At 41.1% G+C, this 17,283-nt stretch overlaps 1 protein-coding gene across 1 annotated transcript in view; it reads left to right on the top strand.

The window, feature by feature from the left end:
• The window catches only part of atrnl1b (attractin-like 1b), a 78,613-nt gene that overhangs the window by 46,566 nt on the left and 14,764 nt on the right, over positions 1 to 17,283 (top strand). Inside the window, exon 26 of the mRNA XM_028988762.1 lies at positions 5,707 to 5,785. Coding sequence (XP_028844595.1) covers positions 5,707 to 5,785 — 79 coding nt within the window. The remainder of the gene's footprint in view (positions 1 to 5,706; positions 5,786 to 17,283) is intronic.

The raw sequence follows: 17,283 nt of genomic DNA, 5'->3' as shown, positions 1-17,283 counted from the left end.
CCATTTACATTTACATAAATATAGAGGGCATGTCTATGAACAGAGGCATTTTGTATAGATTTGTCAAGAACTATAGACAATGAACTAACTATGCAGAATATACAGGTGTCAAAACAGAAGCTGTGCTTTTCCTATGGGAAGACAGATGCTCTGGTCTGTAACATGAATAACAAAAACTTTACTAACATACAAGATGATAAAAAAGTCTTACTGAAATGTTATGCATTGAATTGTTGTTTGCTCATTATTGTAGTCGCATGTGGCGCAAAATCCGGCATCTTTGCTCGTACCGTCAGAGAAGCGTGATTGAATGAGCTTCGAACCCCATCCTAATGTGATGGTGGTATTGACACCAGCTGAGAAGGTGAATGCGACATCTAGTGTATATCTATGGTGTATAAATCTGTTAGGGTTGCATACGCTTCCAACTCCAAATGAGGGACACATTCTTGTAGGTGCACATGCAGCCGCATGTGTCACTCTGTCACAATATGAGGTTGCCAATCAGTCTATGCTTTAATTCGCCCCCTGTTGGTTGGTTGTTTAAATGCAAATAGTGCCGACAATTGTCTTCCAATATCGTGATCGTGATTAAAATTCGATTAATCATGCAGCCCTATGATTCTGACACTGTAATGTAATTTTTGACTGTCCCAGCATAGGTTTACAGAAATCCTGCATATAAATCCTCTGTGTTTATTGGCCTGTGAAATGAGCTGCAGCTCTCATCTAGTCACAAGAACGTCCACACGCCATTAATCAAGGCTTACCAGGTTCCTGGTGAGAATAAGGTGTGTCGGGCTCTTTTTTTAATCAACATGAAGCCATGCATCAGCCTACATCCCCTCCTTACTTTTTTTGGCCCATTTGTGTCATTGGCGACTCTGAACTGTCAAGTATTTTGGTGTCTGCAATGGACATCTAGTCATGATGCTAATAATCTTCCTCTGCCCTGGGTGGCACACGGTAGCTTTTGACTAACGCTAATGCTGTTTGATGGGGTCAGCGGCGCCAGTCAGCGGTGGCCGGTGGCACTGCCACTGCCAGACGTTCTCCGTGTCCAAGAATCCGAGAGCTCAGGGACCTGTAGGCTACAGCCTTCACACCACCCCGCTATGAGCTGGAGTCGGCTAAGATATCTCCCCCGAGATCAGCCTGTACGCCTATGGCTCGCCGCTATTTTTCTGTTTACCAGAAAATAAGGTGCCGGGAATGATGAAATGTCGTTCCGTTATGCATCCGCACCTCCGTGTTCCCACAGGTTGTTTTTGACACGGGTCGTGCTTCCAGAGAGAGTGACGGCCTGGAAATGACAAGTCTTTTCCCACATATCTGCTAATGAGCGTGTGGCGACCTCCCCACTCACAAAAAAGAGTGGCGCCTGAATGTGTAAGCAAGCTTTTTGTGTCTGAGGGCTGTTATTAAAATGATTTGACCCCGCGCTGAGAGTGACCGTCCGGGGGGTTTTCAACACACACCTCGGTTAGCAAAATTGGCCGCTGGTGGAAGAGTGGGCGGGACGTGCCACAGCCTGAATCACCAGCAAGGATTTAACAACGAGCATAAAACATGCTTTCAGCACTGGCCCACTCGCCTGATAGTGATGGCTTTTAAACTGTCGCCTCGTCATCATTTTTTCTTCTTCTTCATCTTAATGTATTTGCTTCGCTTGCATGAGTTCGTTTGTGTATTTGGTGCCCTGCTGGTGTACGTGCGTGCATGTGTGTTCCTATCTTAGTAGGGACCAAATGTCAATAGCAAATCACAGACAAACCACAGCTTACCTTGACTTGATTGCATAAAGACAACATTCCAACATTTGTTTTCTGCTCTATCAACTTGATTCATTTGTTTGTTCTTCGCTAAAGCTCAGTTCTGGTTTCACCTTGTCCACCTGTTGACATGACAACTCAGCAGGTTGGTTGGAGATGCCCCCATGACTTTACTGTGGCCTGTAGAAAAAGGACACCCCAGAAATCACTTTACCATCTTTAGATGAGGGAGAAACCTTTGACCTTCTCTCATCTTAATTTTTCATTTGTCCATACTCTCCTACCTTGATGGGTTGCCTTCATTCCCTGCTCCTCCCACTCGAATCTGTCTTGGCTCTCTCTCTGTCAGTAGAGAATGGAATGGCCGTAGTTGAGCTACGGTTTATTTACAATAAACTTTTTAGTATGGATTTTAAAAATTATTTTTAAGCATCAAAAGTAAAGCAAATTCTAAATTCCCATATATATATATATATATATATATATATATATATATACACACACACACACACACACACACACACACACACACACACACACACACACACACACACACACAGACAGGGCTGTGTGTAAGTGACTGAGTGAAAGAGAATGTATTTTTGTGTGTGTGTGTGTGTGTGTGTGTGATAGAGAGAGAAACTGATTGCTCTTCCTGCCCTGGGGCCTGCTAGTGACTCTTCTTTAAGTGACTAAGGAAATGGGCTGTTTGTTAGGGAGGGTTATTTGCTTAATTGCGAGTCATTAGGTGAAACACACTTTCCTTTTCCTCACTCATTTACTTACCTTTCCTGTCCTGTGTGAGGGCAAATTGAGCACTCATAAGAGGCTGGCATCACAGAGGTTGTGGCCATCTTTGTGTGAAGAGGAAGAATTTCAAGAGGGATGTGATGGTGCTGGGCATGTGTCAGATTAATTAGTGGTGAAGTATTTATATGGAGGAGAATGTGTGGACAACAGTCATCTACTACAGAAGTCATATACTATGGCTCAAACAATTCGAATTGTACTGCACTAACACCACCTTATTAAGTCAACCGCCCTGATGGTATCACATTAACTTTACTGCTCAAACACAAACTCACTGACTCGTCCTCAGAAATATCTGCTTTGTACTAACACTACCTCATTAAGTCAACCTCCCTCCACATTAACTTTAATGCTCTAACACAACCTCACTAACTCTACCTCAGAAATATCTGCACTGCACTAACACCATCTCATAACTCAACCTCCCCAATACAAACACAATAACTTTACTGCTCTAACACAACCTCACTAACTCTACCTTAGAAATATCTGCACTTCACCAGCACCATGTCATTACTCAACCCATATAATGGCATCACATTTCACTTTACAGAAACTCACTAACTTCACCAGCTCTGGCTCAGTACTGCCAATGTACTCTGTCTTCTTAATACTGTACCCGACTATGGCATTACCTTGATTCTCTACTTTTGGTTCACTGAATCATACTGTCTTTCTCCATTTATGTGGTTTCTTTTGCTCATTCTTCCATTCTTTGTTTTCGTTTAGCTACTCCAAAGGGCTTGGAAGACTGGCAAGGGACCCTTTTAATTGTTTTATTTTCGGTGTCACTTTAAAATTGGGGAGCTACAGAGCGAGGGATTGAATCCTGTTTACTCTTTGGGATGAAAGAGGGCATGGATCAGTGGGAGTGTTCTGAGATGCCGATCCTTAATCGAGCCATTCAAGTTTGTGTACATCCCACCTCCCCACTCCCTGTCTCCAGTTGGCATTATCTTCAAATGAGCCCCAAGACGGTTGTGCATTTGAAAGCATTAAAGGGATTTTTTTTTTTAACCCTTCTTCCTTTTTAACTGTGTGAACTGTAAATTAATTTCACACTGGAAATGTTTACAGATGCACACATATCTGCACACCGGCAATGTTTAATAATGTGTGCCTATCACCACACTTTCAGACACCCCCGAGGGGGGATATCAGGTTGTCTGCAGCCCTTCTCTTACCACATGGAAGATGTCTCAAAGAATGGCCTTCAGGAAGCTTGTTTCACTAATTTGGCTCTTGGCTTCTTCCCTTCAGAATGTTTTCTGACCTGCCCTATTCTGTTCTGTGAGACAAAAGTCATTGGACTCTACTTCAGCGCTTTAAACTGTTGTTTTACATGCTGTGTTGATGCTCTGAGCAAATATTACCAGTGAATATTTCATGATGTCAGTGTAACGAATCAGCCCCCTTCAGAGGGAAGAGTTTAATTTCGATGCAAAACGCAAGCTTGAGAGATTTTGCATGTTTATTTGAGTTATACTTCACTTTTCTGGGCACTAGTGATACATCAACGTTATTCCTGGAAAACACTTTGATTAAATCTTTCAGGAATTCCTAGGAAAACATTTGGGTGATTCATGCCGTTTGCTAATGTTTTACTTGACACTTTATTAATTATGGTAATTAAATTGATAAATCTATTTATCCTGAGAGCCAGGACCTGTATATACAAATAAATGTTTTTCATTTAAGTTACACTGGGATCTTGTGGAATTAATCAGCACGCAGTGATGATGGTGATTTTATTTCACTTGTGAAATAAACACAGGTTGATTATGGTGCTAAAAGTCCAGCATATTGATATAGGGTGGTAGTAGCCTAGTGGGTAACACACTCGACTATGAACTAGAAGACCCAGGTTCAAATCCCACTTACTACCATTATGACCCTGAACAAGACCCTAAGTTGCTCCAGTGGGGGACTGTCCCTGTAACTACTGATTGTAAGTCGCTCTGGATAAGGGCGTCTGGTAAATGCTGTAAATGTAAATGTGAATGATATCCCGGGTATCAGCACGATGCAACATTAAATGAAACTTGTCTTAATACAGGTTTTATTTTTTATCGACAGAAATTTGACACCCTTTGGTGGCCATAATGATTGAAACACATACACTTACATCAGATAACTTCACTTTATTATTAAAGTAAATTCTTGGCACGTATAGTCTTGGCTTCAGAACTAAGGAAAGTACTTATTGAAGCAGCATTGTTTTCCATGGCAGTAAAATCTTTTTTGACAGCAGGAGGTGCTGTTTCACCCAAATCACACCACCCAGTGACAAATGGTTGTGAGAGGCTAAGTTGAGATTCCTCTGTCATACAGTAACTAACAGTTACCAGTTTGTTGTCTGTGAAGCTGCTTTCGGATAAAAAAAAAAAAAAAAAAAACGTTATGCAACTAAATTGCCGTTCCCCTGGCACAATTACTTTAAAACCGCCCCCATGTTCACCAATACAGTAAAAAATACGATGTTAACTCCCAATACCCAAATTATTTTCAGATATAGTGTACTTAGCACCCAGACATGTTTTACACCTTTGTCACAGCACAATTTAATGAACAATACAAAAATAGAAATTGTGAATTGAACTTTGACTTTAAAACTAATGTTAAATCTCAAAATTCTTAATATTTCTATGCTCCACATCTACCTGTGTATAACAAAACATATAGGAAGGAAGCAGAACTACACCATGGCTTATGAAGAATTGTGGAATACTGTGAAGATCATCTGCATTCCCTTTGTTACTCTGGACATTGTTTTAATTTTGTTGCCATTCCTGCAACACTGCCCTTATTCTTTTGCGTTACTTGCATGTTTTACCAGTATGGGGTTACAGTTCATTATGCGCCCACAGCGCAGTCCTCCTGAGATTATTGGGAACAACATACTCTCGCTCTGATAGGCCGTCAGTTTTTGAGTTGGTCTAGGCGCAGTCTGACAGAGAAGAAAGAGATTAAGAATTCTCCCTGTTAGGATAAAAATTTTGATGTTCAGCGAACTCCCTCAGCGAGCTGCTGCGAGTCTCGATCCATTTAACTGCTGCCTGAAGATGTATTAACTGCGCTCTCCCATCTAAACAGACTTTTCTTTTCCCTCCCCCCCTCATCATAGCTGCTTCCTGTCGCTACTGCTGGTGGCTGCTGTGGTGTGGAAGATCAAACAGACGTGCTGGGCATCTCGGCGGCGCGAGGTGAGTGACAGTGTTTTCACAGGTTTCAGTGCATTTATTTTGTTTATATATATATATATATATATATATATATATATATATATATATATATATATATATATATATATATATATGTATGTATGTATGTATGTGTGTGTGTGTGTGTGTGTGTGTGTGTGTGTGTGTGTGTGTGTGTGTGTATATATATATATATATATATATATATATATATCTCTCTCTCTCTCTCTCTCTCTCTCTCTCTCTCTCTCTCTCTCTCAACACTTAAATAAAATAAAACAACCACTGGCTGGGCTCTATAGTCCGTGATTGAAAAGCAGCAGAAAAAATGAGAGTGAATGTGTGAATGTGCGAGTGAAGAACTTGCTGCTGACCAACACTCTGCCTAATTAGAGGTTCTTATGAACCAATTTGCTCTGACAGGGGCAATGTGAAGGGGAGCTGACTGAAGTGGAGGCAGCTTTAAGTATCAGTATGACACTGTCCCTCACACTGACCCTCATTGCCACACACCCAGTCTTGTTTTATGCATTCAGACCCAATGTGTTCTTTATTCAGGTATTTTTCCAGATACTTTACTGTTTAATCATTGAATTATTGAACTGTTTTAAAGTGTTTAATGACTTTCCCTCATTTTTAAGAACCACGTAATTATTAAAATCAAAGAACGTTCTTAGATAATAAAGGAATACTGTGCACATCTTCCTGACTTTAAACTTAAAAATGAAACATAAAGGTATCAGTGCGACTTTGAATAATTGTGCTTGCATTGTTGTTGCATGAATTGGATGGCATTATGGTGGAATTACACAGATCCATATTGGATGACTGCAGGCTGTGCCACGTCCAGTATAGTGGATGAGACACTCATGACCAGATCCTGATTGATTGATTGTGCTTGCATTGTTGTTGCAGAATATAGTTTGAGTTTACTCATATATAGTTTGCTTTTGTTGTTTATTTATTTACTTATTTTGTGTTCAAAGGGAATAGAAATATATCGTAATATATCATATTTTATCATTCATGTCATCTCCCATTAATAACAGTTATTTAGCACATTTTTAAAAACCTTCTATATCTACTGTAAAGATGATTACACAATATAGTGGATGTGATATGGAATATTATTTTCTTATCTTTTTATCCTGCGTCCTCTTACAGTCCTCCCTGCCACAGGCCACTGGTTATATATTGATGTTTAGTTTTATTCTTTGTGCTCATGCTGGTGGCATCTAGAGTTTTTGGTAAAGTGCTGCTTCTCGTTTCACGTCATCTGCTGACACTCGTTTCTCCTCTGGTCGGCCTGCGCTGACATTGATAATGCGGCCCAACCAATATTCTTGTTCTGTCCTGTAATTGATGCATGGAAATAAACGGCTGCGGTGACTGCAGCAAAAGAGAGTGCTATTCATCTACAGAATTAAAGTCAATAACCCTTAATGTGGGCAGATGTGCTTTGCTCATTAAAATTCGCCGCACTCTGTCTCGCAGCTCTCCGAATTCAGATCATCTGTTTACTCTGCCCTCCAGCATGCCGACAAAAAAAAAGGTTTTTATCTTCTAATTTCCAATGATTGAAAAGTTTAAGGAAGGCACTCCAAGAAAAAAAAAGTGATTGCTTTCAGAGGTTTCTTCTCTTTCTTGGGTATGTTTGTCTGAAGTTCTGATCGAAGGACACTTTGGGCAAAGTCACTCAGCGTCCAATCATCCTCGAAGGTCAGGTGGCGGCGGCGCCTCTCTGGCCAGATAAAGTGGCTCCTGGTCGAGAGGTGCTTTCACCCCACGACTGTTTATGACAGAACCAGGGTTACACGGCGCCTCGGTCTCTTGATTCAGGAGAACTGCATGATGCTAACGCACAGAGTGATTTGAGCACATAAAAGCACAAACACAGCCATTCCGACTGCTGTTAATAAAACATTTGAGCTGGATGAAATGGGGCATGTTCTGATGGTGAGTTTTATGGCTGTCCTTTTGGCTGCAAGATCAAACAGTTGAACAGCGCTTTGAAATTCTAATAGCACTGAAGGTAAGACAGCGAGAGGCGATCATTGCCCTTAATTCCTTAAACGTAATAAGGTCGTTCCCAAGGTAGAGCGAATCAGATGATTATCAGCCTCAATAGCTGTGTTTTGACCCGAAACCTTTCTACTCATTGTTGTCATTGTGTGAAAGATGACTCCTTCCCATTATTAATAAGAATAGCTTTTTCTTTATATAAAACTAAATCATGGAATCTGCTGTAGATTAGACATAAATTATTCATATTGTCAAGACATAGTTGCATTATCACCAATTTAAATATTGTTTTTGTGCCGAGTATCTAATAGAAATGTGCAATTAGTACATGTATTGTATTATATGGCACATACTGAAGTAATTACGTTATAGTTACAACCTAGCTGAAATATGTTGTTGTAATAAAGTTATCGGTAAACTGACCCTTATAAAAATGAAACACGGAGTGAATGCAGATATAGTTTTTGTATTATGAGTATGTATTTATACCATTACATTATGTAAGGAAGCAACATTACAAACACGATTGTTTGGTCTTCGTCAGCCATTGCAGAAAATCCCGATGCCAAAGGAGATGAAGGCACAAGGCGTGATGTTTTTTGATGTCCCACAACTTCTACATAATTGGTCATCGGCCTATTCTTGGTCATCATTGAGGTTTTCTGCATATTTTCTATGTCTTCAGCTGAGCAACCCCACATCTGTTACCCACAAGGTCTCAATGGTGCTCTGTATTGTCTAGTTTATTACCCTTTGTGTGTATGTGTGTGTGGTGTGGAAAGGGATGGGCTCGTAGTGTCCTGTTCCAGTCCTATTTGTACTCATGGTATATTAGACATGTCCCTCTTGATTTCATTGATTATTAAACGTCCTCTTTTGATGTTATGTTTTTTTTTTTAACTCTTGGGATTTCGTTGCTCTGTGAGTAACTAAAGCTTTGACTCTCTGTGGTGGGTGGTCAGATATAGATGCTTGCCAACCTTCTCAGATCTGTTGTTGGATCAGGAAATCAGGTCATGTATTTAGGTAGATGAGACACTGCGTTTGTCCATCATCCTGAAAATACTTCCAATTGGTGATCATTGTTTGTTGAAAATTTTTTTTGTACTTTTGGCCAAATTCCAGACAGTTGCATCCATTTCCTGCCATAAAATACATTTAGCTAAACAAAAGCATGCGGTTCAGTGAAATTTATTGTTTAGTTTTTTGAAATTGTTCTTGTTTTTGGCCTGTTGCCAAAACAACAAAAAAACGGCAGAATGAATTTCAGAAAATAAAAATGCATTTATGTTCAGCCAAAAATAAAACCAGCAAAGCTGTAGTGCCCCACATATGTTTTCTAACGATAGCAAAAAATGCATAACATCTAGTAAATCATATTTTCTCCCTTTCCAAGTATTGTTGGATATGTTTGCGAAAAATCTTCACAGAACTTTTTTGCGCTTTGTCCATGTCATGTATTTTGGCATCTTTTTTTGATGCCAATTTTGCATTATGATTAATATTTTCGATATAGATTCTGCCTAAACTCCACAGCAGGCAAATAGTGCCATAGCTGAAGCCATGTTAAGTTGAAGGCTTTCTTTTTGCATTAAGCGGTGGCTTTTACATTTACATTTTACATTTCCAGCATTTATCAGACGCCCTTATCCAGAGCGACTTACAATCAGTAGTTACAGGGACAGTCCCCCCCTGGAGCAATTTAGGGTTAAGTGTCTTGCTCAGGGACACAATGGTAGTAGGTGGGATTTGAACCTGGGTCTTCTGGTTCATAGGCGAGTGTGTTATCCACTAGGCTACTTTGCTTCCACTTTTCATTTCTACCTGAACTGGCAGGAACTGCAGTAGAAAGGTTATTTATACCTTTTTCTTTCTACATCACATCTTCTGCTAAATCTACACGTCGTCCCGTCAAGTATTTGTTTTGCTTGCCGCCACGAGCATCTGACAGATGTGCTGTTATTGTTGCTAATTGCTTTTGTCTTATCCCGCCGTGTGCACACCATTACAGAGATGTCAGACAACTGCAGTCACCCCTTCAGACGTATTCCCCGGATCGCGAGATTGCTTGTTTTGTGGTGACGAAATAATTGCCCTTCAGCCAATCACCAGTCAGACTTGTCGGTCATGTCGCCATGTAGAAATGATGAGCGCGGCGTTCTGCAGCCGCCCATCGACTCAAGTCACTCACCAGAAAATGAGGCATCTGTTGTCGTTATGGGAGCTAGATTAATGTTGCCTTCTGGAAAGAGCGGTGCCTTAAATCTGAATACAAACCAGCCATTAGCGTGGTGGTGTTGAACAGCACGTCATCGTTTGTCATTATGTTTCTTGCCCTCTGCGCCGATTTGCTGCTGATGTGAGCGTGTAACCTTCTCTGCCCTCACCTGTTAACCATGTTCCAGCCTCCCAACAATCCCAGGCGGTCAGAGCTCTGGCGACGGTGGGTGTTCTTGAAAGAGTAACTTATATTTATGAATTGTAATTGGCTGATCGTTCTGTTGTTTAAAGTTCATGGGCACTTCTTGAAGCAGGAAGGTCAGCAGCGGGGGGGTCCCTTGCAGCGATGAAAAGATTTTTGACTGAGCAGACCGTTTGTGGTGTTATTCTGGACCTTAGGAGAGGCAGCGATGTGCGTAGGAGATGTCCAAATGAAATGTCACTAAGAAATCCTGACATTTCGGATCATGACGAGCAACAGGACCCCCCCACTTTTTTTCACATGGACCGAGTACAAGCTCACACACTGACAATGATGTAGCCTCGAGTGTTCACACAAGTTGATGTGAGACACGTACTCGTTAAAGCGCCAGGGATCCACACCTGCCATGGAGACAGGAAACCGGGACGGCTTGTGAAAGTGCTGGTGGTGGATGGAGTCGCTCTGACCAGAAGGGGGATGTGGGAAAGGTCACAGGCTATGTTAGGGGGAAGAAAAGGGTCACCTGCTTTAGGTGTCTGCAGCCCCCCTCAACTTCTTCACCAGAGCCCATGCTTCATATTGAAGTAGTGGTTAGCGTTAGTGTCAAATTGAAGAATTTGAGTGCTAAGTACTTATTTTCTGTACCATTATACATATAAATTCTTACACAAAATCTTATAATGTAATTTCTTTCCATTTTTCCTTATGTCTCTCACAGATGAAGTGTACCAATAATGATATTTACAGACCTTTTTAAGTGGGACCAGTTGCACAATCTGTGGCTGTCAAATACTTTTTCTCCTTATCCGTCAATTAACTCAAAGTCGAGTCAACAAGTCGACATGACGTCATATTTGCATTCGCAATCCCAGCCGTCTATTTTGAAGATCACAATCCCATCTCATTTGAAAATAAAAATAAAAATATATGGTAGGTTGACTTTCACTGTCAGTTTTATTAGCGAGGTGAAAATAGTGAAATTATCTAGTAGGTAATAAGCCTAGTAGGTAACACACTCACCTATGAACCAGAAAACCCAGGTTCAAATCCCACTTACTACCATTGTTTCACTGAGCAAGACACTTAACCCTGAGTGTCTCCAAGGGGGGGCTGTCCCTGTAAATACTGATTGTAAGTCGCTCTGGATAAGGGTGTCTGATGAATGCTGTAAATGTAAAATGTAAATGTAGAGCGATACATCTCTAGGTGTTTAGTAAGATGACCACCTTCATAGAGTACGTCATTTGCAAAAACATGTCAACTTCTCTCAGGGGGTGTTGGGATTGGGAAGGTCCATTCAGACAATAGCAGACAGAAGACACTGCTGGAATTCAGGAGAACTTTTCTAACACAAACTTTCACAAACAGCTGGAAAGTTCTCAGCACGTACCTGCCAGGCTGTGGCCAGAATCCATTACCATTTTTAATCTTGTGCCCAGTCCACAAAGCAAGATCAGTAATTCCCTGCCTTTTCATAAGCACTGTGAATCTGTACATTATTATCACAAATTGGCTTCAGAGGAGAGCCATTTCATTTCTTTTATTATGCCAGTGTTCCAGTGTTCCTCAGGAACCAACAGATCATTCTTGGACACGTTCATCATAGACCCAGAAATTCACTTTGACAGCAACCATTCATTATAAACCCGCAGGTTCCCACTCTTACCTTTGCTGTAACTCATGACGGACACTCCAGCCATTACTCACAGCAGTTGGAACTCAAATGCATCTGGAGAAGAAATGTAGGGAAAGGTTTCTGAAACGCATTGGTTCTTAATGCAGTTGGCAGAATTACACACACACATGAGACGCATGAGGCCAATAAACAGTCCACTACCAAGTCAGATGACATTCCAGTGTTCTGTGGCTATGTGAAAAGTGGTAAAGGGGAAACCTCCTGGTGAAGGAATGCGTGCAAGGTATCCAGATGTGATGAGGCATCCAGACACAAACTCCAATGGCTGACACTTGCAAACTGTAAACTAGGGATCTGCATCAAAATGAGGAAAATAAAAGCATTTTGCCAGTTACGAATATTCATTAACGTGTTTCTGAAACGGATACTTAAACATATTCCAGTAGAAGTACACGTCATAGCCGGCTAAATATGGTTCAGACCACTTTAATAGAAATAATGGCCCGGGCTTTAAAAAAGGAAACATTCAAAGCTCTTGAAGTTCTGCTTTAAATTCACCAAATGAGTCATTTTACAAAACAAAGCCTATATCCAGACTGTATGAGGCATCATGCATTGTTGTCATTATCTATGCTGTTGAATTGGTAAGGAGCTCCTTTTTTTTTTTAGAAGACCCTTTTTTGGCCAGATGCTTCAATAGCAGTAAATTCCACATTGATATGTCATGTCTCTATGTCTCAAGATACCTTAAGATATCGGACGGCTCTGAACTAGAATTCGTGCATCCCCGTTGTTGCCAGCTGAAAATGTTTTTAAGAACCCTCGACCTCCGTTCCTCATTCTACTTTCTTTTTTTTTTTGTTGTTTTTTTGAAAGACATCTTATAATCCCTCTAAACGTGCAGCAGTGCTCTCCCCGATAATTACAGATTCTTCCTTTCTCAGCCTCATTTAGCGGTTGGCCCCTGGGTTGGTTTGGTTTATTAAAATGTATTGTGAACTCATTTATTATTTCTTTTGTCCTGAGGCAGAAGCAAATAATGCCGAAATTAATGTTTTTGTTGTAAACACTCATTTGCTCTTGGTTCATTAATCAAATATTTACATGGTTGTAATTGCTATTGATGCGGTTTAGTGCTTCTCTTCGGTGCACTGTGAGGTTCTGGAGAGGCAAGCGTCTGAGCCCACCTCTGTAAACGAGAAATGGCTTCAGCTCTGGAATCGATTAACTAGATAAGGTAGAACCATCTTTATTCCTAGGTAGGACCATGCATGAAGAGTTCTCAGAAACTGGGTCCATCAGGTCAGCTGCACTCCCATCAGGGGGTTCGTATGCTAAATAACTTCTTGCTAACATGGTGTCAGCGTTCACAGCTGACTCAGAGCGGTTGACAAAAGTCACGATCCATCAGGTTCTTTTTCAATTTTCGCATTCTGTAGACACGGCCATCTGCTCGAACTTTGTGTTGAGTTCACATTGGTAAAACTGGTCATATGTCTCATTCATATGTGATGCCCACCACCACCTTCTCCTTTTAGGTCTCCCTCATCAGCCAGTTGTTCTTTGTTAGAAATCAATCACAGCACTTGAATTACCTAGATGTAGTCACTTCCTGAAACCTCATATCTGACTGGTTTCTATGGAGATAGTTATTTATACATTTTATATATTTTGCACTTTTTAATACAAGATCTCAAAGGGCTACAGGTTTAAAAAACCTGTTATGGGGGTTAGAAGGGAAACATTATATTCAATCCTGGTGGAGATGAGAAACCAGTGAAGGGAGTGCGCAAACAGGAGCATCATTCCCATTCTCCACTCACATCAGCTGCAGAGTTTTGAATGTATTGGAGCTTCTGCATGGGGAAACTTTCAGTTAAATTAAACAGAAATACAGTTACTTCCACAAGAAAACAGAATTTTGCATTATATTTATGACTTTTGTCCCAATTCATGTTATGAAACTTCTCGATCATCAGTTGATGTGATTGGCTGTAAACTCTGGAGACATTTGATTGGCGGCATTTGAAAAAAGTCAGAAAGTTTCAAAAATCCACAAATAAATGTAAGGGTATTCACAAATATATAAGGTGCTGTGTAAAAACAGGTTTATTGGTTTGGGAATAAATTTAACTGCAATGACATTTGTGCATAACAAAATTTTTTTTTGTTACATCTTTAACATAAATTATATTTTTGAATCTTGTCACATTTGTTGCTGAATCAAGAAATATATTTGTGAATGGTGTGATATTTATTCATGAACTTTGACCTATGTCAATAGGTTTGTGCAGTGTCAGAACATGTATCCATGTCTGCAAGCAGGAACAGGATGTATATCATCACCAGTCCACCTAAAGTGCATCTTTTGGAACAGCAGTTGTCAAGTAAAGCGTTCCATTTATCCACTAATGCAAACCAAATATTGGTCCAGAGTCAGTCTGCAAACGTCTGAGGGTCCGAGTTTCTGTTTCAGCATGTACCAGTGACTGTTGGGACAAAAATGCTCCTATTCGCTACTTAGCTTGTGCGAGCAGCACTGTTGGAGATGAAATGGACACGAATGTTCAGGCATTGATAAATACTCAGTCGGCATCTACGATTGGACAGTACTGTTCTCAGCAAAGCCAGGCCTATTAGCCGGACCTGCTCAGAGTAACAAAGCCACTCTGTCCACAATCTCGGCGACTTACAAAGCCTAAAATTAATCACACTCCCCATGCCGCTCACCGCAGACTTTCTATTTCAGCACCCAGTGTGGCTTGAGCGGAATGGTGCTGTTTGGAAAGGAACTATAATTGCTTTTGTTGATTCCGCTCAGGGTTTTTGTGCCGCGGCCCTCTGTGAATCGGAATTGTTCAAGGTTCATTACGGGCAGAGGTAGGAAGGTACATAAATAAACCTCCTGACCTCACGCACTTTGTCCATGTCTAAATATTTTACATTTTTTATATCACTGTAGTCCTTTCCAGGAAAAGGAGGAAGGTTTCCCGGAATACTGGTTTAATGCGCCGCACGCTCGGCCGGGCAAATCACTACAGGGGGAGTCTTTCCGTATTTTTTACTGTGAAATTGGTACGTTTTCTGTACAGTGGAGAATTCGACATTTTATCACTGCTTGCCATGGTCAACCCACTTCTGCAATCAGTATATGTTCCTTTTTCCCCCAGAAAGGGCAAGAAATTTCCAATTAAGATGTAGCATGCCGGCCAGATGGAGCTTTGGGGTTTTGCACGACTCATAAAAAAAAAATGAGTGTTTTTATTTATATGATTTTTTTTTCTGATATTGTACGCCTTTTATTTGAGCTTTCAACATGATGGCAGTGGGAAAATCAATGGCCGATCAATCTCAATTTCACATCGCCCAAACAGCGCTCCGCCGCTCCACAGGGGGAAGGTTTTTAAAAGATGCGCTTAAACCAAGAACAATAACACGTTTCACCCCAATTCTAACCCCTCGTGTTCTACTTCTGAGAAGTGTGTGTGTGTGTGTGTGTGTGTTGGAGCTCGAGGATGAGTTGATTTGATGTCTTCTGGACCAAAGCTCACTGTTATGTGGAGTCGTTTTTTTACACACTGTAACTTTTCTGAGCAATATTAACATGTGATTGGTTTCCTCAAGACACACACACTATAGTTGAAGTGTAGTATATTTTCAGACATGGTGAGGCAGCGGATGATGACCTGGCACAAATATTAGCCACGTTTGATCGAAGAGAGCAGGGAATTATAACCTCTTCATCCCACACTCCATCGTCTCCATCGTTCCTCTCAATCTCTCCTCACTCCAGTTTCCTTTCCACTCCCTGTCCTCTCGTCCTCCTGCTTGTGATTCCAGCCGGTGTTTCATCACATCTTCGGTACACTGTGTCAGTAGAAGGCCTCCTCCTCAGTGTTCACGCTGCTTCAGACAGGCAATATGATTTGCCGCCCCAACAATATCCACTCTTCTCTGGCTCATCATTTGGCATATGTGCCTGGCACGTGAACACACACACACACACCATAACTCAATTTCCTGTGTACTGGGCTGCCTGCATTGTGAGGAGTTTTCATTTGTGTGCCATGATTGTGTTCTTATGATTTCTGTCTGACGCACATTGGTCTTATCTGTGCATTTTTTTTTTTTTTGCATGAATAATTCATCAGGTTCCTGTGAACACAACCCAGTGGATGTGATGATGGACCAAACTTTTTTATTGCTTAATTCATTTGAGCCCTGCATTGCCTTGGCTTGTTTACATATGCTCATTGTGAAACAGTACAGTTACCCTAACTGATAGAGCACTGTGCAGATATGCTCTGCAAACAATTACGACCCTGTAATATCAGTAACTCTTGAACTGCTAATTGCTAGTTCGTAGGAAGTGGACTCTAAACCAAAAAGTTGCACGTTCAAATCATGTTAAATGCAGAGGACACATTTTGTGTGCACTATGCACTGTACTCTGCATTACAATGACACAATGACACTTTCACTTAATAATGACTGAAACAGTACAAGTAGCAATAATTTATTTTGGGTTGAGAAGCCCGTTGAAAATGAATGACTGATACTTTTGTAATTTTTCAATGCACAATTATGGACTTTTTTTTTTATTATTTCCAATTGCCATTACACCTGTTGGACTGTTTCTCGTGGACAAATCATTACCAACCCTGCACTGACACCAGTTCACTGGAAGGGGCGATGTTCTGTTACAGTGCACCTTTCCAAAATTGCTCTAAGGTGGTCTACAGTCTAATGTGCCTAAGCAATAGAATTTGTCACAATCCATTGTGTTTGGACATCAGTGATGCCCCGTTAAAGATTGGCTCGTGATCACGCCGTTTTAGTTTCCTGTCCCCTGTATGCCAGTGTGGAGGGGTGTGAGCTACAGCAGAAAAATCTCCGCTTTGGATACTAATCTTGGGAACAATTAGAGCTTAATGCATCTCTCTGGCACACTGTGAAATCCCAATAGCAATCAGGGTCTGTCCTTGGTACCTGGACGGCGAGCCTGCGTTCAGCCATCGATCCCTTCGCAGAAAGGAGCGATTCCATCACACTTTTACACTATCGATTAACCGCCAGTGATGGACGCCTCACCTGCGGCTCAGTCGAGGGGAGGGGCGGGATTCTGACATTACTCAGGCACTATTTCACAGACTGCTGGAATTCTTTTTACATTTCTTACTTTATCTACCCTGGTACTAATTACCTTGTTGCCTGCATTGTGGAGCAGCATGCGTGTTGAGACAAAACATGTCATTGAGCTCAGTCTTTGCGGCATCTTCTGAAGAAGTGTTTTTTATTAAAGATTGTGAAATGAGTGTGGTGTGCCTTTGTGTGTGGCAGCGGGATCTGTAGGATGTGCTATCTTATTCATATTGAAGGATTTTTCATCTTTGTGTTCCCTTTCTTAAATTTTCATGGGAC

This window comes from Denticeps clupeoides, chromosome 8, assembly GCF_900700375.1.
Source record: "Denticeps clupeoides chromosome 8, fDenClu1.1, whole genome shotgun sequence".
NCBI lineage: Eukaryota > Metazoa > Chordata > Actinopteri > Clupeiformes > Denticipitidae > Denticeps > Denticeps clupeoides.
This window is presented reverse-complemented; position numbering and strand designations above follow the sequence as displayed.